At 44.0% G+C, this 20,934-nt stretch overlaps 1 protein-coding gene across 1 annotated transcript in view; it reads left to right on the forward strand.

The window, feature by feature from the left end:
* The window catches only part of sdc3 (syndecan 3), a 41,550-nt gene extending 21,009 nt beyond the window's left edge, over positions 1-20,541 (forward strand). The window contains exons 2-5 of the mRNA XM_030412150.1: positions 9,018-9,111; positions 12,148-13,001; positions 14,941-15,130; positions 17,446-20,541. Of these exons, the coding sequence (XP_030268010.1) occupies positions 9,018-9,111; positions 12,148-13,001; positions 14,941-15,130; positions 17,446-17,612 (1,305 nt within the window). The 3' untranslated portion in view covers positions 17,613-20,541. The remainder of the gene's footprint in view (positions 1-9,017; positions 9,112-12,147; positions 13,002-14,940; positions 15,131-17,445) is intronic.
* The last annotated feature ends 393 nt before the right edge of the window (positions 20,542-20,934 follow it).

Below are 20,934 nucleotides of genomic sequence, written 5' to 3' on the forward strand. Positions count from 1 at the left end.
CAAAAAAAGGTAATGGTTCACGTCTTTGGTTGAGGTGGAAATGTCACCATATCTTTTGAAGACAGACGCAGCGAATGAGTCACGACATACACAAATCATTAGACTTAAACATCTGCCGAAGGGGGGATAAAAACGTCAGATCTGCATGGAGCAACGATGAGTCTGTCATGCGCCTGAAATTAACACATGAAACAAACATAAATGCCATTTCTACGTCATGTTTTCTTCATTCTTTTGCACCCTCTGAAGGTTTGATTGGAGCTTTAATCACATCGCCTCCTCCCCCGCAGTGATTAATGGAGAATAGCGCCAGCAGCTGTTTATCTCGTTAAAATACCAATATTGAAACTTCCTCGTTAGCTTCTACAAAGTGTTAGCTAGACTTTCTTTCGCAAAAAACAACAACAAAAAAAGGCAACAAGCTAAGTTACACAGTGTCAACAGTGGATCGCGACACCAGCCAGAAGTCAGAATGCAAGTAAAGGGACTTTACACAAACAGAAGAAACCTACAGTGGAGACAAACACAAAAATTGTCACTCAAAAAATGAACAAAAGCAAACAATACGTTTCAAAAAAGGTCAATAGTAACATCTAGATGAAGGGATAAGTTCACCCAAAAAATGACTCATTCATTACCCACTCACTCTCCCTGATTCAGTCAAGTGAACCAAACCAAACCTGCACCAAACAGGTGTAGCAGCATTCTCCTAAACAACCGAAGTAGATGGGGATAACTGAGAAAACATAAAATGGCTTCAGACAGAAGTCTCCAGAAGCCGAGACATCCCAGATTGAGTTGAAAAGACACTATTTACAACCTTTGCTGAAAGCTGCTCAGCTAAAAGTGTTAGCATGCGCCCCCGTCTGCTGATAGTAGATAATAGCTGAATAACTTATTCTTTTATTAATATCCGTTCCTGTTTTCCTTCCTGTTCCCCTAATGTTTCGCAGGTAGCGTATTTTTCGTGCAGATTTTCCGCCCTACATTCAGACAGAAACCTGGCTACTGTGGATCTGCTGTGGCAGGAGGCTTTGGAGGAGATTCAGACTTTATTGTCTTCATCTCAAGTGTACACAAAATAGTTTGGACCAACAACCAAACTCTGGAGTTAAAATTAGTCTGCAATATACCACAGATAACATGCAAAACATGGATGTCAGGAGGGTTCTGGGTTCCAATGAATACTTGAGATTCTTTAGGACTGCAAAGGTAGACAGAGACAGGATTGTGTTGACCTCATTGGCTGTAGCGTGCAGGTGTTAATGTTCGCAGGAGTGCACCTGACGTCATCGCTACAAGATACTGTCTGGACACCCGACTGTGTCTGTGTGTGTGTCTGTGTGTGCGTTCAAAGGTGTCTTGAAGTCTGCGAGTGGTGTGACTGTGCACAGGCTTTCTGTGCTAATCTCTGCTAAGGGTGGCAGGTGTCTTAACCAGGCCGTCACCTGGTAACCTACTCACACGAGCACACACTCACACACACACACTGGCTGCCCTCTATCTCTCTCACATCTCCTTGTCTGACTGTAAGTGTGTTAGCGTCCAGGTTGGCTGTCGTCCAATCTCCCCCAGCTGGTAAGAGGGGCAGAGCAGGGCGGCGGCGAGTGAGACGAGGCGGAAAGAAAAGCAAAAGATGGAGGGAGATTAGAGGTCACTGCTGACAGGGTCGGGGATCCACTCCGGAAAGAAAGATGGGCGTGGAACAATACAAACAGTAAACCGACTGCAGGTTTTCCTGTAAGTGCGCAATTAGTCGGAGGACGTGCGCCAAGCGGTCTGACCCTTTCCAGGTAGAGGGTTATCAACGGTGCCCTCCTGTCAGTTTGTTCCCACTGTCCAGCTCTTATCAGCTGAGGTCAGACTGCTCTGGAGAGGAGTGGACACGCAGACAGCCATGATTAGCAGCATGAAGCGTGGGCCCTCCACCCACAGTGAATTAAACTGCAGGTTGGTTAGAAAACCTTTCCCGTAAAGATCAGTTTACCTCATTTTGAGGATGATCTGGGTCTCAAATCCCTGCCAGATGATTATTACTATCATGCTGCGTTCAAGTGCCTGGTGACACGTTTGACAACCAGCACTTCAGGACACCCACATTGAAGTTTAAGCCATTCATTGCAACAATAATACACATTTAGTTTAAGGGTGTGGATCTGCTCATGTGAGGTCTTAACACAGCTTTTTGCGCAGCTTGGACATTTTTTTGCCTATATTTTGGGACTTTCCCGATGGTTCATTTTAAAATGTCACTTAGAGCTGAGGAATAAGTTGATTAGAAAATTATTTTCCAATTGTCTATTGATCGTTTTAGTCATTTTTCAAGCACAGAAGTCAAGCATTTGCCGGTTCCAGCTTCTTAAATTTAAGGAATTGCTGCTTTTCTTTGTTATTTATGACAGAAAATGAAGAGTCTTTGAATTTTGGACTGTAAAGTTTAATGTGAGGAAGTCAAAATGTAAGTCAAAATATTTAAATGTGCATTGGATAAGAATTAGCCACCTTGTATTCATACTCCCAACAAACAGGGGCAGCCTATACTAGAGTAACTGCTAACTGCTGCTAACAGTGTTGTGTTCATACATCCATGATTGTAGCTACTGTTAGCTTGTTAGCTCAGTTAGCTGAGCAGCTAGCTGGACTGCCAGGGGGTATTGATTCTTACACCGCTAGAACAGGAGCTTTGGACTGCTGGGAGAAAGTAATTTACCGACCTTTAGCTAGCTGGCTAGCATGCTAGCTTGAGTGGACATCTCTTCAACACAATACAAAGATTTCCTTGACATAACATCAGTACTGTTATATTGTAAATGTTTGGTATGTTTGAACTAAAATTACATGTGGTACCTTGAAGGTGATTCTTCCATTTCTGAGGAAAGAGTGTGAAAAGGGGACATGAAATAAGAATACAACGGACAACCTCGGTGTCTCTTTCATTGTTTTCCTCTTCCCTCTCCTCCTCCGACACTGTGGATGCAGTAAATGGAGGGACAGCTAGAGGAGTGGGACTCACAGATGGTGCCAGAAAGCAGAGGGAGTATTCAAATTATTCTTCACAGTTTGAAGGCTCAGAGATGCTGCAGCAGCCGAGAACACTCGCCCCGATAAAATCTCACATATTAAAAAGCACAATTAACGATTATTTCTGCAAAGCAGAGCAGCATTGCGTCGACTGTATCAGCTATAGGAGATAGAACTGCTCGAGTGTGTGTGTGTATGTGTGTGTGTGTGTGTGTGTGTGTCAGGCATTGTGCAGCAGCAGCAGCAGCAGCAGCAGCCTCTCGGGTTACTGAAGAATGCATTTGAAGTCAATCACAATGAAGCTTTCTATCTGCCCGGCTCGCCTAGAGGGGATCTCTGACTGGACCAGCCAGAAAATCAACCAAAAAAGAATCATCTTTGGCCAGTAAATCTTCCACTAGTGTGTGTGTGTGTGTGTGTGTTCGTGTGTGTGTGTGTGTGAATCACTGTGTCTATATAACTACCTTTGCCTGCTATTGTTATCTGACTTCCTGCTTCTTAGTGGTAGGTGAGCTGCACCCATTGTTCCTACAGACATAACACACACCATGGTCTTTTCTCTGCCACATAGATGCTGGTAATTGTCATATAACCCTCACACACACACACACACATACACACACACACACACACACACTGTCACACCCTCTCATTGTCAGCTTGCAGGTTTAATGTCACACTTTTATAATCGTGCATTTTTTTTCATCCTAAATTTAAAAATCTGGAACAAATCAGCTCCTGTGTGAAAGCTCAGTGCAGTCAGCTCAGGTATAAAATCGAGGCTCTGTGGCTGTAAACCGGGTAAAACTAGCTGACACACACACTCACAATGCAGCTATAGGATCAAATGTATAGTGCAAAGCCTGATGTCAGCTTTAGATCAGGTTTCTACCTGAGTAACCGCAAATGTTGCAGCAGAGGACACACCTGTGTTCGCTTTGTCAGAACATGACATTCCAGCGACAAACACAGATTCTTTCTCTGCTTCAGTTCTTTCCCTGTCCCTCAATTTGATGTTTTCCCCTTCTCCTTTTACACAAGTATACATAATTATATATTCCACGCTCCCAGATTGTTTTAAAATGACTCCAACTGGCACTGCATGTCTCACAATGGCAGTGCTTCATGCGTTGCCAAAAACCAGGATTGCATTCACAGCGCAGATCCAGCCGAATACGGCTGTCATCTTACAGTTTCCTTTTATAACGAATGGGAACAAAATGCAGTGGTGGAGGGAAATTGAGGGCAACATACAGATGATTTTGGCCCCGGGTGATGCGTGCGGTGGAGGGGAGCTCGTTGCGTCTCGTTGTGGTTAGTTAGCTATGTGGCGCAGGCAGAAAGTGCAGCTGTTTATAGCTCCTGAAACAGAGGCAAAATGCAGAGCTGGCCCTATTCGAGCCCCCAAAATCACATAAAAACACACACACACACACTGTGATACTGTAGGTCTGAGGGGCATTTGTGTGTGCCTGTACACATGCACCACATGCAAAACCTGTTATTATACCCATCCAGACACACACTGTAATTACATACAATGACGCACTCCTCCTGCCCGCCATACCCTGAATTCACACGTATAATATCGTAAATTGAACATGTCGAGACACAAGGGGGGTGGTGGTTACATATTAAAGGTTTGGATAAACACAGATGATGCACATTTAAACACACACCAGCTCCCAAAAACTGAAATAAGCAAACAGCAGAGTAGCCTTTGCAGCCCCAGTATGTCCTGGAGGTGGTTGTGTGTATGGGGGACTTGTAAAAGGGGCCCCTGGGGTAGGCGCCGGTGCCGCCTTGGGGGCGGGGTGTGTGTTTATTTAAAGATGTGTGTGTGTTTTTAGGAGTCACGCTGAATTTAGGGGGCTAGCCCGGAGATATGGAATGGAGTTTAAGATGAAAGGAAAATGGGGCGAGGACAGGGATACACTGGCACAGAGATTGTGGATCCGGGGATGGGGGGGGCATCTGAGGGACAGATAGAGGGTGGAGCTGGAGGAGCAGACTGTTTTGATGTTGGCTTTTTAAGGGTTGTTTATTTGACGTTACATAACACCTTTGCTTATGTAGTTGGAGCTCTTAAAAGTGTGTGAGTGTGTGTGTGTGTGTGTGTGTGTGTGTGTGTGTGTGTGTCTGGAAGCTTCTCACTGGGAGACAGGAATTTCTGTGAAAGGCAAAGGTTGCCCATAGCAACGGCCTTCATTGTAAAACTGATCCTTGGAATACAGCACACACACACACACACACACACACACACACACACACACACACACACACACACACACACTGGCACCATGCTTGCACTGAGACGTCTTTTCAGTACTTTTCGGCACTTTCAGTGTTTGAGATCACCAGGACTTCACACACACATTTACTCTCAAAGCGTGAAACACACACACACACACACACACACACACACACACACACACACTCTCATCCCTCCACTTTGTGAAGCCCATAACCTCGGCGTGTCAGGAGCCAAAACGACTTCAAGTCAATTTCATTTGCAGGAGGTACATATAGCGTTTCAGCTCCACCTCACGCTGAGATGTGATGGACTGAGATGCTCGGGTTTCTAGATTCCATTATGCTTTTATTGGCTTTTAAAGGCATCAGGTTTCTTCTGTCTGGAGCCGGGGAGGAGCCTCTGCTGCTTCTCTGTGTGCATGTGTTTTTGTCCGCAATTAGTATCACACAGGCTAGTAAAGGCACAGCTCCATAGGGCTTCAGGATGGGCTTAAGATTGCTGAGAAGATAAGTTTGTTTTGGTCACATATTCAGCAGTGGACTGACTGTTTTCCAATACCTGAAGCAAAACTGAGCCCTTTGTTGTTGGCATCACCGCATGGTACTACTTAGTGTGCATCAAGCTGGATCTAGGTACAAAATGCAGTGATGGCAAAAGTATCAAACTCCACTACTTCACTGAAATCGGTACCGTGCAACTGCATTTCAATGTATACATTTCTGCATTCAAAACTTTACCTAAGTTAAAGCAACATTATGTAGAAATGGATATATTGTGTGATTTGGCACCCCCCACTGTTTTTCGGAAACACAAATCCCAGATCTGTAACAACGCGTCAGATGTAATGTAGGTGCTGAATACAAACGAAAATCATTAGATCGTAACAATGTCATGTGTTGAAAACTTGAATGTTAAAGTAAACATTCATGTAACGCTGTGATCCTACACTCTCACTGAAGTTACATAGAGCATAAACAAGTGATGGGGGGCGGGCAGAGACACCATTCACCCTATTTCCAACAGAGAAATCACCAGCCGACTCTTCAGTTCAACTCAACGCTGTGGAGTGTTTTAGCACCTTTCAGCTCATTGTTTTGGTTTCCAGACGTCAAATTAACTCGTCTTTTCCAGCCGCAGCTTAGAGCCGTTTCAGTGAAAAATCTCTGACAAATCCACTGTGAACTACCTCCCCAGCAGCAAACAGATACAAGACAAACTTAGCAACTAGCAAGTGAACACAGTGAAGCATTTAGCAGCTAAAAATCCAGATGTTTCCTTTAGGAGTCAGTGGAGACCAAACACTGAAATAAAGTATGAAGTAAAACAAGAGGGAAATACGCTCATAAAGTGCTTTGACAGGCCAGAATAAGTTTATACAGTAACAGTACTCTCTGAAGCGAGCGTGGTATGAGCTGTAGATTGGAAATGTATATCTTTGCACTGCAGTATGGGCGGTGTCTCTTAAGTGCATGCATTTGATAGTAGTATTAGCTGACCCTGTATGACTTAGTGAGTGCTACGGTGAGTGTTTAAACATGGCAGGGATATGGCGTTGAGGTTGAGAGAAAGACAGAGAGATGAATGAAGAGAGAGGAGGGATCAGCCTCAACGTGACAGGAGGCTGAGGTCACTCACTTCAGAGGTTCAACTCCCGGACGATATACGACTAATCTCTGTCCCCTGACCTTAGCAGAGGTCGCAGGGCGAGCTTGCACTTTTGTTTTTCCACAGATGAAATAGGCCTGGATTGAGGCGCAGTGATGAGAAGGGAGGACGCCTCGAAATGATCGATGGGAGACAGTTACAGATGGAGAGCCTTCAGTGTGCAGCTATCAATACTCAAATGTAAAGCAAACACTCAGCCCAAAATACTGCTGATATTATTAAACTACAGCAATATTGATCAAAGATTATCTAAAGTAATTTATAAAGCAAAATATTTGGTTGTCACAGCTTGTCAAATGTGAGGAATTGCTCATTAAGCTAAACATCTTTGGCTTTCGGACTATCAGCCAGACAAAACAAACAATTTTAAGACGCCGCTTTGTGAGAAATTAGAGCAGACAATTTTTTAGCAGCGCTTGGTCCAACTTCCGGATGGATTGCCATGACATTTGGTAGAGATAATTATATGGTGCTTAGAGGGTTAAAACCTACATCACTCTGGTGATTTTTCATTTAGCTTATCTTATCATGAGGCTCACATTTGTGGTTTTAAGTGAAATTTCTCAACACCTGTCGGTGGGATTGTCACAAATTGTAACTGGCACAGCACATATCTGTTTCTCTCTGGATGAACTGTAAAAATGTTGATGAACCCCAAACGTTTGGTCGAGCTCTGTTATCAGGTCGAAATGTTCATTTTTCCAGAACTCTGATTTAGGACCTGCAAGCTGTACTTTGTTCAGTACTTATCTGCAAATGTTAGCATGCTTACACACTAAACTAAAATGGTGAACATATACATTTTATACCTGCCCAACATCAGCGTGTAAGCATTCTTACAGTGACCATGTTAGCTTGTTACAGTTAGCATGTAGCTCAAAGCTCGACTGGTGCAGCCTCACACAGCTGCTAGCGTGAAGCTAGTCTTATTCACTGTTTTCTGACTTTTTAAAAATGAAAACAATTTAGTGCTGAAACAATTGCTTGATTAATTAGCTGTTTGATAAACCTTTTGTCAAGGAAATGTGCCCGATATTCTCTTGTTTGAGCTTCTCAAATTGGGTGGTTTTCTTTGCTGATTTAACATTTGAAACTGAATATATTTAGGTTTTATCATGTTGGTTGGAAAAATTAAGAAATTTGAGGACAATTTGACTTCCGAATAGGACATTAGAATTTTTCACTGTTTTCTCTCAGTAAGCGCTGTTTCCTAGCACTAACAACAACAGTAGTTTCAGGGTAGACAGCTGATAGTTGATTTGCAATGTGTAGATATGTGGAAAAAGTGAAACTTGTTTATTTCTGTTGTGATTTTCAAATGTAACTGTAACACTCAAAGATATCTATCTGACGTTTCTGCTGTGCTTGTTCACTGGGAATCTAGGATATCTAGTAACACCGTCATTTCTGACTAAGGGCTAGTTTGGGGTAAACGCAAGCTGTGATTTCCTTTAGTCTGAGGTAATTTAGGTCTCTAAGCTAACGTTAGTGACAGTTTTGTTATTAATGAGATATGAAAGCATCAAACGTGAATCTTAGCGTCCTGAGATGTATATACACTCTGACATAACATCAAGAAAGAAGAATATCGTATTTAGCTAGCCACCTGGAAACAAACAGTGTGTTTTGGCTCAATAATCTAACGATTGATTCAATCAAAAGAAAACAATTAATGATGGATATTGTTGTGAGTGGCAGCCGGAGAGTTCACAAGTTAACTGCCTCTTCGCACTCTGCATGCTACTTTACAGGCTGAGCATAGCTTGTAACTGACACGTTCGCAGAGCCTGAATAAACCCCCCTCTCTCCTTAAAGGCTTTGATGTTCCTCTGCCAAAACCCCAGCTTTAGATCAACTCATTAACCATGCTCCTCCATGGCCTCGCAGACGGACAGATGTTGCCCTGTCCGCCATAATGCCGCCCGCACCCCCCTCTCGAACGGTTGTGTGCGTGTCAGTGTGTGCATGTAATCTGCCAAAGTGGTCTCTCTTTTAAATGAAATGACGAACAGCTCAGTCATTCATGATGGATAACTCTAATCTGTATCGTCTGAACCCCCCTCTGTTTCTCTCTCAGGGACAGACTTGGTCACCGTCCATCGATGATGAAGGCTCGACGAGAGACGAGTTCTACGACGACGAGGACCTTTACTCAGGCTCTGGCTCTGGCTGTAAGTTTGTGTGTGTGTGTTTTAGTGTGTGTGTGTGTGTGTGTGAGTGAGGTGACACACTCACGCCCCGGTGCTTTCAAAGTCGACAGCTGCTGGGTTTCAATCTGCTGACCCTGAAGACCCCTCCTCCCTCCTCCTCCTCCTCCTCACTCTGGACTTATTGTCACTCTGTTCAGGAGATTCACATGCACAAAGGCCACGCACACACAATTGCACGGATCAGACACGCCGTTTGACCCGACAGACAGGTTTTATTCACATTTATTGAAAGCACCTATAAACACAGACACGCCCTCACAAACAAGCAACAACAAGGGCTCATTTCCCCGAGATCTTATTTACTCTAATCAGATTACAGTCCACACAGATTAGACGATCACACGCGCACCAGCAGTTGTGTGCACCTATCTGCAAGCGTCTATCTGCATTTGAGTGAGCTGGCTGCCTGCGTGTGTAGGAATTACCGACTTAACGTAAATCACATTGGTGTAATTCAGGCTGATTTTCTGATCTGGCCGCATGGCTCTCCTTATTAAGCATGACTCATTGAGGGCTGCCCTCGGTTCAGGCACTGCGCTAGCGGAGGGCAAAATAAATTACAATTCAGAGCAGGAGAGTGCAGATGGGGCACCCCCTGTGGTCGAAACAGCAGCCCCGGCAAATTGCTTTATCTCAAACCGTGATACAGAGCCCTCAGATTCCAAAGGGAAAGCTCATTTTCAACAGGCGGATGTGCGTTTTGCGTCGCTGTCTGCTGCAGAATGTGGCATTTTGAGGCGTGTGATAAGTTTAACAGAAGATGCATTGTTCGAGTCCACATTTTCGCTCTCCTTCTCCAGCTCCTCTGTCAGCCTTCATGTCTTTGAGCCTGTAAATTCAATTTGTTTCTCTTTCAACCCAGGGAGCTTCACTGCTATATGGCGAAATGAAAGGTGGTATAATGCTATTATGAGATTTAAGAAGAGAATGACTCAGTCGTCAGCACCATCTCCTCCTCTCTTCTCGTCTCGTCTCGTCTCGTCTCGTCTGCTTGTCTCTTCTCTTCTCTTCTCTTCTCTTCTCTTCTCTTGTATCCACCTCTGCCTTTTCCGTTTATTTGCTTAAAAAACCTCCTTCCATTCTGAAACGCCAAACAACAACAGTTAAATCTTTTCTTCTCCATCCTCCGTCAAAACCACACATCACAGCCAACATCTGGTCTCCGCTGGTAAAAACCAACCTCCGTTCCGTCGATGTTCGAGTACAGCTGAACTCACAATTCACTGCTGTTATTCTACTTTACATATTTTTCCGGGTTTTTCGTCGGCAGACGGTTTAATGAGCAGAAAATAGTGATTTGATTGCTGCTCTGATTGCCGCACTGAGTCGTCAATAAAATCACTACTTTGTGACCCAGAAGTCATTTGACAAAACAAACATGGCGGTGCTGTATGATTTGCTTTATTGACATTGGAAACGATCGCAGAGAGGCGAGAGAGGGAAACAGAAACTCGGCTTATGCTTTAAAAATATGGACAAATCTTTTTTGAATCCGCACGTTGCGTGTCCTCCGACCTTATGGAAGTGCAACACTATCTTTAACTGCACCACCAGGTTTACATCATCCTTTCCCTGCCCACACTAAAAACAGGAGGCAGGTATGCTCAGATTGAGCCAATACGGAGAGCTATTTTAACAAGCTCCATTTTCAGGTGAGAAACACGGCAGCTTAGCGTTGATGGAGGTTAAAACCAGAGCGAAGAGGAAGAATTCTCAAATTAAGTCGGCTTAGGACCATCATAGGAGTCACTCATATCTCTGCCCTCAAATTTCCTATGCCCTCAAGTTTGATTCCCAGCTGTAACCTCTCCAAAGCGCCCCAAAAAATAACCTTTAGAATATATTCCCGTTGACTATAGTGGGAAATGTAGGCAAGATGTGGTGTACACTGCTCTCTAGAAACAGTCCCACAGTGTGATGTGTCACATTTTATGGATTGCAAAAATGTTGATTATGCAACGCTACACCTGTAAGTGATGACGCACAATGACAGTGTGATTTTTAAGTGTCTAAAATCTTCTTGTCCTTCTCAATAGAGAGTCAGCTATTGAATGTTAATTATAAAGAGAGCAGTGAATGAGCACCCAGGGGACTGATTTTTCAAATACAGCCACAGTCTCGGTTTCTGATTTAATGTTTGTGTGGGCTGTGTGACGGTTGAGTGACGAACGGGATGTGTGATTAAGTGAGATGTGTACATGTGTAATTATTTTGACTCCCCTGCTTCTTAAAATAAAGCTGTGACAAGGAATTTTTCATTTTTTGCTGATTCTGGCGGCCCCTGTAGACAAAAGCGAAGCAAAATTCACTTTGCCTGAACGCCGTACCACCAGACTACAAAGCAGCTTCTTCCTCAGGCAGAGAGCTCCCTCAGTTCAACCTCAATACTTTTAATTTTATGAATTTTCCAACCAGGATAGGTAAGAATCTGAGCTGGCGACAAGCATTAGAGGGTAACAAATGAAAGTGTGCTTACAGGTCTCATGGAGTACTACTACATATGTGAAAAAGGCAGTATAAACCCTTTTGTGGCTCCAGCAAAGCTGCGTGTAATCTGAGAAATTGCATCCAGTGATGTCACTCACTGGCTACATTGCATTGTGGGCAATGTAGGTGACAAGTTTTTCAAAGGAAGATGAAAACATGGAATAATGAGTATAACAGTGTTATAAGAGTGTAATGCTAAACCGGTGGACTGCTTTTTAAAGCCTAGCACCTATATTACCCACAATGCATCTTAGCCACTAAGTGAAATCACTGGAGGCAATCTATGTCGCTACACGCAGCTTCCGCTGGAGCCACAAAAGACTTTACACTAGTGTTTTGCATGTGCAGTCATACTACCTATCAAGTGTAAACACATTTGAATGTGTAAAACTGGTGGACTTACCCTTTAAGAATAACCGTAATAACTATATAGAAAGAGCCGATGTTTATGTAAAAAATCCTTGCAATATATGTAATTATATTTCTGATTACATTTCCTCTCCTCTCCAGTTCCTGAGATCAGAATGAGGCCGACATCGGCGGGTGTGTCTTTTACCACAGAAGAGCCCTTCCTCCTCTCCACCACCCAGGCCACTAGCCCCGCCCCCTCCGCCTCACCTGCAGCTGAGCCGAGCCCTGACCCAGAGGACCCCACCGCCACCCCGCTGCCCACCGAGGCTGACGGGGAGAGCGGTGTGTTCTGGGAAAGAGAGAAGGAGATGGAGAAGGAGAGAGAGAGGGAGGAAGAGAGGGAGAGGGAGAGAGAGCTGGAGAGGCAGAGAGAGCTGGAGAAGGAGAGACAGTTGGAGAGGGAGAGAGAGAGGGAACGCGAGAGGGAGCGTGTCCGGGAGATGGAGCGAGAGAGGGAGAGGGAGAGAGAGCGTGAGCGAGAGAGGGAGCGTGAGAGAGAGAGGGAGAAAGAGAGAGAGAGGCAGAGAGAGCGTGAGCTTGAAAGAGAGAGAGAGCTGGAGCGAATCAGGGCCGCTGCCCAGACTACTGCCGCCCCACGATCACCAGCTGCCGTCCCTGTTGTGACCACCAACCCAGCAGACAGCACTGCAGAAAGTGCAGCACCCTCTGCCGGTTCGGACGACCTGAGCACCACGGAAGAAGAAGAGGACGTCTACCTGTCGCCTGAACCCACACTGGTTTACCCAGGCTTCGACATGGAAACCACCACAGATGAAGACATGTCAACCACAGCAGAGACCACCCCTGAGCCCAAGACGGATGCGCCTACCACCACCGTCGCCACCACTGTCAAGACCAGGGTCCCCTTCAGGCCCAGGGTTCCTATGACGACAGCCACTCAGGCAGTGCCAACAGAGAGGACGACCCGCCCACAGCAGCCCACAACTGCACAGGTGAGTTCAGTCAGCAAACCCACGTTAATGTACTAATTAAAAATAATATCTTCCTCCTGTAGGCAACCATCAAAGCAGAGTTATGTAAAAATGTGAGTTTCATGGTTTAGAGGAAATTAAGTGGTGGAACTATTTCTTGATAAACAACAGTTTATCCATCCACCCAGTGAACCAGCCTGGCATAGTCACGACGACAAGATTCTGGGGCCAAGTTTTTGTTTGCCAAGAATTATTTATAGCATATAAAACCCCCTGAAACCACAAATTGTTGGTTTTACACTACTGTTTGTGTGGTGATTAAACAAACAACATACAGCATGTTTAATATGTAACAGCTCCACATTTAAATGTATAAAAACAAGTCAGCCTTTGTTATATATTTTGTTGACCTGTCTACTTACATTATCTCTAATGTTTCCAACAATGTTCCTCAACAAGTGAGGAAGGAGGATAGTGAACATGACTGAACCTGCGACGTCAGATATGTTCATTGGCAATGTTGGTTGTTTCACACTAAAGACTACAACTCCCACGATCCCATGCTTCTTCACATCATCATCAAACTACGTCTTTTGGCTTCACTGTTTTGAGTGAGAGACCCAAAGTGGGAGAAATTACATATTCCACATTTATTAAGACTTTAGCGCAGGTAAACATATGTTTTTTAACTTAAGCCTGAAGCATGCAAATTTTTTTCCCTCTGTCTCCTGTATATATGCTAAGCTAGGCTAATCACCTCTGGTCTTCAGCTCTATACTTAATGTTCAGACTTGACAGTGGTATCAATCCTCTCGTCTCACTCACAGAAAGAAAGCGACTTTGTGTAATGTCGAGGCTAGCAGTTTCCCTTTGTTTCCAGTGTTTATGCTAAGCTAGGCTAATCATCCGGTCTCTGGCTAGATACTTGATGTACAGACATGAGAGTGGTATCATTTTCTCACCTCACTCTCAGCAAGAAAGCAACTATGCATAGTTTCCAAAATGTCAAAAATGTCCTTAAGCAAAACAAGCTACTCATTTGTAACTCATACAGGAGATGATAGTGTGTTAATTGAGGACTATTTTCAGTTGCAGATTAATTCACATTTGCTGACCCACTGAGTAATTGAAGCAGCAGGATGGTGTATGTAGGATTGAACCAAAGCAAACCATGCCCATGCTCATGATGATGACAGAACATGTCACTTGTGGTTTATGTATGGCTTTTTTTTTTTTTTTTCACAAAAAGAAGGTTTTTGCTATAGAAGAATAAGCTATATCATGGTTCAGCTACAAAGGCAGTGCTTCAGGAATCAATTAATTGTTGGTTCTGAACAACCAATGAGATCTGATGGCACATTAAGATCAATAATATCAATATCACCAACCTTTCCCTTTAAAACTGGCATAAACACAAGAAGTCATACTCTAGCTTTGCCTCAGTGAAATGCAGTCTAAAATTGGCAAAATGAGGATTTAAGTCAAGAACTATCTGATCAAAGTGAATTGAAGTGGATGAGACCACAAATCTGTATAATGGACTCATTTTGGTCGGAACCAATAAACTATTGAGGTTTGATACCCAGCCCTGAATCTGCGTGCCTCTTAAACACTGACAGCCTAGTCCTTTACAGACCAGAGCTATTTCAATGATTAGTGTGCTCCTGTTTATTTGCGTCAGTGCTGCATTAAAGCATGATGCACAAAGATTTGTCTGGGTTTCCACGTTGAAATTGAGCTGCCAGATTTTATGAAGTGCGTATATGTGTTGGATAATCTGCAGCTTTCCCCCACTGAGAAACATACAGAGGCTCATTGTTTTAACGGCGAACATGTGCCATGGAAAGTTCTCTGTTTGTGTTGGTTTGGATGAGTTTCAGTGCAGCAGCTCCATGGAACAAATGTGATTTTATCAAATGTAAATTTCCTGTCATTAGTCTCACTTTTCTCTCCGTCCCAGGAGGCTAACAACGACATGGGTGCTGCGGGGACGAGTGGAGATTTCGAGATCCATGACGATCGCCGGAATGATCTCGGTCGAGGTATGCTGCCAGTGGAGCCTGATTTGATCGGAAACACGGTGGACGGAGGAAGCTCTGCCGCCCAGCTCCCACAGAAGAACATCCTGGAGAGAAAAGAGGTCTTAATAGGTAGGTATCTCCCTGTCAAGTGAAGTCTTTTCTAAATGTTTGTCCTGGTCACACAGCTCTGTGTCTGTCTGTCTGTCTGTCTCGCTGCCTGTCTGATCCTGTCTGTCATTTAAACCGCTTGGTAGACACCTCATAGAGCAACAGATTTCATCCCCCGTTGCCTCCTATTCTTTCCCTGCTTACTGGGAGCTGCTAAGATAAACTGGCAGTAACTCGCGTTCAAGTAGTTGCAGATTCATCACGATAAGTGAATGTGCTACTTAGCCCCGTTTGACCCATTGAGAACAAGCAATCCTCTTCTTGGGTTCTCCAACCCCTCCTTTCTCCCCTCTTTTTCTCATCATTTTCCCTCTGGGCAAATCCAATTTCTTTTCAAGTGCCCCCCTCTCCTCTCCTCATCCCAAAGAGCTGTCGTAGAAAGTGAGGGCGCAGCCAACTTGCCTGACCTGACCGGCTCTCTGTCTTTCCTTCAGCTGTTCTGATTGGTGGACTGTTCGCTGTGGTTTTCGCTGATTTCCTGGTCATCGGTAAAGAGCAGGAGGCAACAGATGTTAGACTACACTTTCTGTGTGATAGAACCAAGTTAGAACCCTTCATATCAGGCTCATACATTTATATATAGTGCTGTACATGTGTAGGCATTGTAATCATCTATTGTACGTACTTACCATTATTGACTTTTCACACTGATTCAGAAGATTTTCCAGATTTTCTGGAATATTAGGGTGTACGTTAATGCAGCGACTGATTGCTGTTCTGTTTCCTTCGTATAGTTATATGTATATATATATATATATATAGTTTTTTTTATATAGTTTCTAAGATTTTCTATAGACTTCTGCAATTAAAGGTGCAATATATCAGCATTTTAGTTGAAAACATTCCAAAAAATAAGATTATCAAGAACATGAAGTGAAGAAGTAACAGCTTTGAAACTATGACATCTATGTTTTGTGTTTCAGAACTATATACTGAATTTAGCATGCTAACCCACTAACCCCACCCCTCAGGCTCCAAAGCTCTTTTGGTAGCAGTGTAAAAAACCAACACTCCCAGGTGCACCAAGCTTCCTGTCCGGACTGCGAGCTGTACAGCTAACTGAGCTAACTAGCTTATGGTATCTACAGTTAGCAGCAGTTAGCGGTTATTTGAGGTGATATACTGCTCCCTATTTGTTTTTAGGATGAATTCAACAAGACTGGCATATTGCACCCTAAAGCCTTTACACCACAAATCTATACAGTGCTGTGGCTGTTGCGTCAATTTTTTATTTAACGAGACTAAGAGTCTACAGCCATGCTAGCGACCATGGCTGACCCCTCTATGCCGAATTGTTGGACGAACTGAAATGACTGATTTGATGATAGTACCAGGTGAAAATTAATGAGATCACTAAATCACAAATCACAGTTCATGGTAATCTGCTGGACCGATGTGGTGGACGGACCCATCCACATTGTTAGCATGGCTAAAGATTCTTTCAGTCAGTCAGTGATGGCAATAGATATCTGGTACTATGGATTCTAGAAAAAGTAATTCATCATGTCTTTTTTTATGAGAAACTGCAAATGGTGCACTCAGTAAAATCAGGGACGGTAAAAGTAGAGTACGGTTTAACTAAGAAATGACATGATTTGACCAAAAAAAAAAATACTTAAAAAAAAAAATTAGATTTCATCACAAGAAATGGTGTGAAAAGTCAAGAGTGGCGAACACTTTTGCAGTGACAGTGCTTCGGTGAAAAGTTCTGCTGTTTCAAATACCCCAGCCGATGCACTCTGATATTGGCAGTAATGGAATGAACAAAGCAAACACCTCCCACACAATAAATGGAGACAAATGTTCCTCCAGCATTTTGGAGAATAAACAGTTTGTTCTCCATTTTGGCGTCGATGCCAATTAGTTTAACAAGGGAAAGTTATTTTTCCCTCTTGATAACCACACATTTATCTATCGCACACAGTTCATTAGTGACGTGTGGAGAGGAAGGTGCAGCTGCTGCAGCTTGGTTACACCAGCCCCATTGGGCTTAACTGCTATGTAGCACTGCAGGGCTGCGCGCACACACACACACACACACACACACACACACACACACACACACACACACACACACACACACAATGTACAATGGCACATTCAGTCTCATCAGTCTTCACTTAGCAGCTAGAACGTAGCAACGCTGTGGTAGCTGTGGTGATGTAGTCTGCTGCAGGATGTGGCTCTAATGGTATTTTAGGGTTAGTTTATGTGTGTTTATCGGAGAATGTTCTGGTTTTCTAAGACATCCACCCTCTCTTTCTATCTTTCCTCAGCGGTGATAGTTGGAGGAGTAGTGGGCGCACTTTTCGCAGCCTTCCTGGTGATGTTGCTGGTGTACAGGATGAAGAAGAAGGACGAGGGCAGCTACACGCTGGAGGAACCCAAACAGGCCACCGTCACCTACCAGAAACCAGACAAGCAGGAGGAGTTTTATGCATAACACTCGTATGGCGGAGGGACACACCGCGCACCGAGGGAGAGAGAAAGAGCGAGAGAGAGAAGAGAGAAAGATACTCTAAGCCCCCGTCCTCCTCCTCCTCCTCCTCCTCCTCCTCTTCGTCGCCTTCCCCCTCATCTGCTCGCCTCTCCTCATCCCTCTCTCCTCTCGTCTCCAAAACACTTGAGAGCGCCTTTCTCTCTGCAGACTTGGAACTTTCTTTTCAACGAAGAAGAGGACATAAAAAACATAAAAAACAAACAAAAGGAACAAAAAAAATATCCAAATATATTCTGAAAAAAATAACACATACACACGAGATGTTTTTAAAGTAAATGTTGTTATTAATATTCTACAGATTCTTTTGTTCTGTATGTAATGATATGATTATTTTGTAAGAAAAAAAAGAAGACAAACAAACAACAAAACAAAACACAAGCTCTTGTGTTTTCGAGCACACAGAAAAAGTTCCTCCTCTGTTTTTATGGAGCGAATGAAAAGGCTAAAAAGAAAAGAGGAGAGGAGAGGGGTGGAGCGAGCAGAGCGAGACACAAAAGAGAAAGAGAGGGGGGTGGGCTCGACTCTGCCTCTCTCTCCCCCCCACCCAAAAACATCCACACACGGCGTCTGGTTGGCCGCACAGAGCCCAGGGTCAAAAGGTGAGAGGAAAGGTCTCTTTTGTGCCTTCCATCCCTCTGGTGCTCAAAGACTCATACGCACATCCATGCAGCCACATGAAAACGCTCACACACACACACACACACACACACACACACACACACACACACACACACACACACACACGCATACACACAGACGTGTATCTGCTTGAAGGTGGCTCTGACCTCTCTCTCTGTGCCCGGCCAACCAGAAAACGGCGATCAACCCTTGGCGTGTTTCTCAACGCCGAGGAGCCGCTGTGGAAACGTCGGCTGGTCCATCTGCTCCTCTAAGCTGTACAAAGACTAGTTACGGATAGTAATAATAACCAATAATATATCAATGTTTTGGGCTGGATGGTGAATAATGATAATAATAAAACATAATAATAATGATAATAATAATAATAATTCTGAAACAGGAGGATGTGTATTTAGCAGTTTAAAAAAAAACAACTTTATATGTAAATATCAGCGTATCCTTTCTGGCATCACTAACCATCTGCATGATCATGAAGAGTTTTTATCCCTCACATCCGTCATCACCTCTAGATGAGCTGTGCTCTCGTCAGCCACATGCACAAACACACACACACACTTACAAACACACATACACACGCACACACAAGTGCAGACACCACACAGACTTTGAATCTACTGTAAATCATATCAATCCATCACATATCAAACCCATCCTCATCGTCATCCTCATCGTCGTCATCGTGATAGTCATCACTCGTGAAACAAGCGAGATCAGGTGGTTTCAATATGTTATTGATTAGTTATGTATCAGTTACCGGTTGGTTTAGAGTTTGGTCTGTTTGTGTAAAAGCACAACTACGCGTCCAGTCATCACCTCATCTGATATCTTCCCTCCCTCCGTCACTCACACACCTTTTTTTGCATGCCTCACTTTCTTTTTTTTCTTTCACCATTGGCTCTCTGTTTCGGGGATGGGAGGGGCCTCTGGGAAGCGAGAGGGGCTTTAATGAAAAAAGTGTGAATCCTCGCAGGAAAGTTGCTCCCGCATGCACTAATTCGGTCAAAATCGCAACTTTTGTCATCGAAGCTTTGGTTATGAGGAGAAGCAGCTGTCGAATTAGCGTTTATGGGGTCAACTTGAACCTGCCGTCGGGCTCTTTTTTTTTGGTTTCGGGGAAGGGGACAATGGGGGGGAAGGGGTAAGGATTCTGTTTGGGAATGTGAGGAGACAGGAGGGCTGTGCTTCTATCTAAGAGATTGTAACAATAACCACACCAGTGCGACTGGGCTAGTAGCTTCTATTATACTCAGTACTGTAGAACAAAAATGCATGGGAGTCAAAACTATACTAGTCTGGGTGTGTGTGGATGCCTGTGTGTGTGTGTGTGTGTGTGTGTGTGTGTGCATGTGTCTTTGTGTGTTTGAAAGAAAAAGAGGGGTGAGTTAAAGTCGGAATGTACTGTGGTCGAGTGTGTGTTTACCTACTCCAGCAGTTCTCACGCTCTTCCACAGACAGGTAACGCACCTCTTCCACTCCTGTGTGTGTACGTCACCTGCCCACCTCGCCAGTGTGTGAGAATATATGTATATGTGTGTGCGTGTGTGTGTGTGTGTGTGTGTGTGTGTATACGCCTCATCTAAGCCACCACCTGTATGTGTGTGTGTGAGTGCTCACCTTGGTATTTCACAGCAGACTCTTGTGTACACTGACCAGCCTGTCGACATGTGTGTGTGTGTGTGTGTGTCTGCGTGTGTTTAGTTTGTTCACTGCTGAATTCGGGGCAGCTGTTCCCCTCACAGTGGCTTTCACACACACTGACTGTCTTTTCACTGTCTGTCTGTCTGCCTGCCTGTCTCTCTGCCGCAGGACAGACCGACAGACAACACGCCACTTTTCTCACAGGCAGGAATGACCTTAACACGTACTGTCTTTTCTAAAGTGACTGTCAAAGTGTAAACATGTGTGTTTGTACCCATCTAAGCCTGCGTAGCCAAATAAGACGTGTGTGTGTGTGTGTGTGTGTGTGTGTGTATGTGTGAGAGAGAGAGGATGAATTTGTTTGTGAGTAAAGGTATGCATGTGTGTGTGTGTGTGTGTATGTGTGTAGCCCGATGGAGGCTACACTACTCTATGTTTGCTGTTCCCATTCCTGTTTTTATACATTTGCATTTTTTTAAGGCTGAGTTTCTGTCATTGGCTGAGTGAGCGAGAGGAGGCGGATCCTCCACGCCACCGCCCTGTCACTAATCTGCCACTCTGTTCCAAATAAAAACCTGATTGGGTAAATCTGTCTTGTCTTGTTTTATTTTGTTTTGTTTTGTTTTGTTTTTCGTAAAAGGATGAACCAAGGACACATGAAATGTTCCATTCTTCTGTCAGTGTCCAGTCTGCTCTTTATTAGATATGACACGTAGCTGTTGTTTAAACCAAACCACAAAGAACGATCACATGATGATCCCAATATGCTCTTTCTCAGCACACAAAGTAAAAACACTAAATAATACAGTAGACCTAAATGTGAAGCTATGCAGCAGCTGGTTAGTTTATCTTAGCATAAAGACTGGAATCAGGAGGCACGACAGCAAGCCTGGTTCTGTCCACTGGTTAAAAAAAAAGAATCTGCCCAACATCACCTCTGATAAAGGTCAAGTTCTGGTTTCACTTCTGTGCTGGACTATTTCTG

Source organism: Sparus aurata, chromosome 3 (assembly GCF_900880675.1).
Source record: "Sparus aurata chromosome 3, fSpaAur1.1, whole genome shotgun sequence".
Taxonomy (NCBI): Eukaryota; Metazoa; Chordata; class Actinopteri; order Spariformes; family Sparidae; genus Sparus; species Sparus aurata.